Source organism: Aplysia californica, unplaced genomic scaffold (assembly GCF_000002075.1).
Source record: "Aplysia californica isolate F4 #8 unplaced genomic scaffold, AplCal3.0 scaffold01158, whole genome shotgun sequence".
Classification (NCBI taxonomy): Eukaryota; Metazoa; Mollusca; class Gastropoda; order Aplysiida; family Aplysiidae; genus Aplysia; species Aplysia californica.
In genome coordinates this window covers 34,414-38,633 of record NW_004798428.1, presented here as the reverse complement: position 1 = coordinate 38,633, position 4,220 = coordinate 34,414, and the positions used below count along the sequence as shown (strand labels likewise).

Sequence of the window (4,220 nt, the reverse complement as noted above, 5' to 3'; positions counted from 1 at the left end):
CATTCTCAGCTTCCGTGGAAGCATACAGTGCAAGCAGCTGATTAAGTGCTCCAACACTAACAAACTGACAAGATCTTTCACTGTCTATAGCTGGGTACCCATTCCCACCTGGGTGAAGTGGGGAATACGTTTGGGATCAAAACTACGCGTGGACAACATAGATTCTGCTCCGTCGTTTTATTTTCTATCAAGCAGTTCCCTTCATGCCCTTACTTGTTTGTGTTGGTACCAAACCAATAGACCAGGGGGCTGTCATGGTCGAGAGCTTACTGTGTTTGCTTCTCATTCAATGGGTTCGAATCTGGACAGTGACAGAAAAAATTTTCCCCCTAAAATTTTCTCCTTTGACCTCCTTTCCTGCTCTTTGGCAATGTTCTGTCGTCTGCTTTCATTTCCACTTTCTGCCCCCTCCGCCCTCCCCTCCTTTGTCCCCTCCTCTGCGCTCCTGACTCTTTCTTTAGCCTTTCCACTGCTACTCCTTGGCTCCTTCTTACCGCTGTCTTTCAGCCACACCCCTCGTCTTATGGCAGATAGGATCTAACACCTAGCCTTCTCGGATAAAGGTGAAAAATCTCAGAGGTCCCGTGTGCAAGTTGCGCTTGTTAAAGATCCCTTGGTGGTCCAAAATCGATAAGAGTAGGCTTTGGCTGCCATCCGGGCAAAATTCAAAATTAGTCCCTCCTAGAACTAAAATGCTTAATGTGTCCCACGCACTTATATGACCGTCCATATGCAGGTGTGAGAGCCATAAAACACTTACCAAAATGTAAATGGCTGTCCTATCAGGTCATCAGTGGACGACACTCCCACAGTGCTGGGCCCGCTACAGCCCAACAGCACGGCAACAGCAGCGCAGGCGGCCGCAGACAAAACAGCAGGTGATGGAAAGACAGCTGCAGCAGCAGCGGCCGCGCCCAAACGAACAGTCTACAGCTTCTCACACTGGGCCAGGTCAGTTCTCTTCTTCCTCTTTTTGTCTGTTTATTGTATTTCTATCATTTTTTTTCGTTTCCCCTCTATAATTCTGTTGCTTTCCTCGTGGTGTAGATGGGTGTGGTTTTCATTTCAACATTGCTATTGTCTCTAGCTGTTCCTTGTAAAAATCCTGCCATTATTGCGCGGCCTTGCAATAGAGAGGACAGAATGTCATGTGTGTCAATCGGTAATAGACTCATTTTTCTCACTGGCCTCTGTGGTGTAGCGGAGGGGAACAACACTGTCTCATGCTGGAGACAGACCCAAGTTCAATTCCCGAGAGGAGAGATTTTTAAACGGGTATTTCCACCTTTCGTCTTAAAATGTTGTTTCCCTTTCAGCGTGGGTTGGCCGTGACAGACAGGGTTGGAGGCCGGCCTCCTAAATGACCTAAATTGTGTCGATGGGGGCGTTAAAACTCCTTTATAATAAAAAGATTTTCTCCTTTGATGCTTAGCTGTGCAATATTATAGCATTTTAAAATTGGCAACTTTGTAAATATGTTCTTTTGCTGTTTATTTTACTTATATTTTTTAATGTTTTTGACAAATTGTTTTTTGTTTTTTTTTTCTCTTTTTCACATCCATTGATGCTGCCAGATCGGGTGAGACACTGACAGTCTCTGCCAAGTCTCTGGATCTACTGTTCTACCCAGACTCTGTGGAGGTCTTTGTCAGTGGAGGTAATCATCACCATTAGTCAGTAATGATCACCATTAGTCAAATGACAGTGGTGTGGAAGTAATGATCACCATTAGTCAAATGTCAGTGGTGTGGAAGTAATGATCACCATTAGTCAAATGTCAGTGGTGTGGAAGTAATGATCACCATTAGTCAAATGACAGTGGTGTGGAAGTAATTATCACCATTAGTCAAATGACAGTGGAAGTAATTTTCACCAGTTACCAGTCGTGAAGTGAACTTTCGTAGAGGTGAACAACTTGTGTTTCGCGCGCCCATATGACCTTAGCAGTTGCGAGCGCCGTAAAACCTTATACTACTACTACTACTAATTTTCACCACTAATAGGTAATGTTCACCATATGTCAAATGTCAGTGGTGGAGGTAATGTTCACCATATGTCAAATGTCAGTGGTGGAGGCAATCTTCTCCATTAGTCAAATGACAGTGGAGGCAATCTTCATTTCTTTCCTTTTATTGTTTCTGTCTCTCTTTCCTTTTATTGTTTCTGTCTCTCTTTCCTTTTATTGTTTCTGTCTTTCTTTCCTTTTATTGTTTCTGTCTCTCTTTCCTCTTATTGTTTCTGTCTCTCTTTCCTTTTATTGTTTCTGTCTCTCTTTCCTTTTATTGTTTCTGTCTCTCTTTCCTTTTATTGTTTCTGTCTCTCTTTCCTTTTATTGTTTCTGTCTCTCTTTCCTTTTATTGTTTCTGTCTCTCTTTCTTGGTTCTTCTTAGCCCCAAATGACCACGACTGTGTCAGTGTGCTTCCCCTGACCTCAAAGAAACAAACAAATCCACACAAGAGGGGAGGACTGATTAAAATTACATTGTGTATGCTCAGTAAAGTTTCTCTCTCTCCTAGATGATATTTCTTGTGCTCAGAAAAGTTTCTCTCTCTCCTAGATGATATTTCTGGTGTTTAATAAAGCTTTTCTCTCTCTCTCTCCTAGATGATTTTTCTTGTGCCTAGTAAAGCTTTTCTCTCTCTCTCTCCTAGATATTTCTTGTGCCTAGTAAAGCTTTTCTCTCTCTCTCCTAGATGATATTTCTGGTGCTCAGTAAAGTTTATCTCTCTCTCCCTGTTTGCACTCGTATGATCTTATATGCAGTTGCAAGCGCTTGAAAACTCTTACTAAACTTAACTCTAACGGGGGTTTTTTCATCCGTTTCTTCATACTGCCCACTAATTGACTGTTTCCATCAGACGACTGTCCTGGCACGGTGGCCGAGCTGACCGGACGTAAGGGTGTGTTCATCGAGGGCAGCATCACTCCTGCCCTGGAGGGGGTCACGGTCACGGTGACGGCACAGGACGACTCGATGGAGCCCATCGTGGTGACCACACAGGCCTCGGGGAAATACCGGTGAGTGGACTTGTGCACGTGGCTGGGCCTGTGCTGCTGGGATTGATCCAGAACCATGGATATTTTTAATGTTTGATCGCTCAACAGAAAAATGTGAGGCAGCATGGTGAAGTCAGGCGCTCGTCAAAATGATGAAAGTGGAGAAACTGGCTTTTTTTTTTTTCGGTTTATGAATTTTTATCGATTTTTTGTTTTTTGGCTTAATATCGTTCATGCCCATTTAAGAACATTATTTCTATGTGAATTTTACTGAAAAATGTTGATTAAAGACACAAAAAATATAAATTTTCAGTTTCCACTGACTCTGTACCAAAGGAAATTACTAATCTTTGGCTGCCATTTTCTCATTAATTTTACCTCTGAACCCAGGCACCCCCCACCTCCTTCAATCGCAAATATTTCGTCTCCTATCCAAAACAGAAGAATATTATTTTCACCAAAAGGAAGGCGAGTGAACAGGCTTTAAGATATTTCCAATAATTCCATAGACCCAAAAATTGACCAGTGCCTGATTCCATTGCCTCGTGACTCCAATGATACTGTAAGTTTCTATTATTGTGCTTCTCTTCTGCTCAGGGGGTGGTTGGAGGGTGCATTTTGTAGGTTCTATTTCTATACAATTCCTGTTTTATCCACCAGTCTGTCAGCTTTTTCACTACAGTAAATGACTGTTATTGTATTGAAATGCTTCTCTTTACTCAAAAGGGAAAAAAAAACCCAACTCTGTGGGTGGTCGGCGGGTGCTCCTGGTGTGGTTTGCTCCTTCTTTCCTATCAAACGTCTATCGTCTTTATCTCCCCTCCTTGTTTGGTACTCCCTTGTAACACCTCTAATCTTTGGCACTTAAATGAGCTTATTGTGTTGCCAGTGCTGTAAAACTCTTACTAAAACTAAAAACACAAAAAAAACAAAAAAAACAACCAACAAACCAAAAAGCTGCTGTTGTGTGTCTTTGACTGTGTCGGGAGAAATGCTGCTGTTGCAGGGCTGCCAAGCTTTCCGGGGTTTTTTCGTAATGATTACGATTATTTAGCCTCACTGCGAAATTCCGATCGTAAGGAGATTTATTACGATTTTTACCGTCACCAAATTTTTGGCTATAAAAAAAATAATTTTTGGCTCTTTTTTTTATTTTACAAGTCTTAGTACAGACCTGTAAATCGTCCTCCGCCAATAGTCGGAAAACCGCCAATCTCTAAAT

At 42.1% G+C, this 4,220-nt stretch overlaps 1 protein-coding gene across 1 annotated transcript in view; it reads left to right on the top strand.

The window, feature by feature from the left end:
• The window catches only part of LOC101846259 (nodal modulator 1), a gene marked incomplete at its 3' end in the record, with an annotated part of 37,403 nt that overhangs the window by 21,541 nt on the left and 11,642 nt on the right, over nt 1-4,220 (top strand). The window contains 3 exon segments of the mRNA XM_013090159.2: nt 787-951; nt 1,575-1,657; nt 2,860-3,019. Coding sequence (XP_012945613.1) covers nt 787-951; nt 1,575-1,657; nt 2,860-3,019 — 408 coding nt within the window.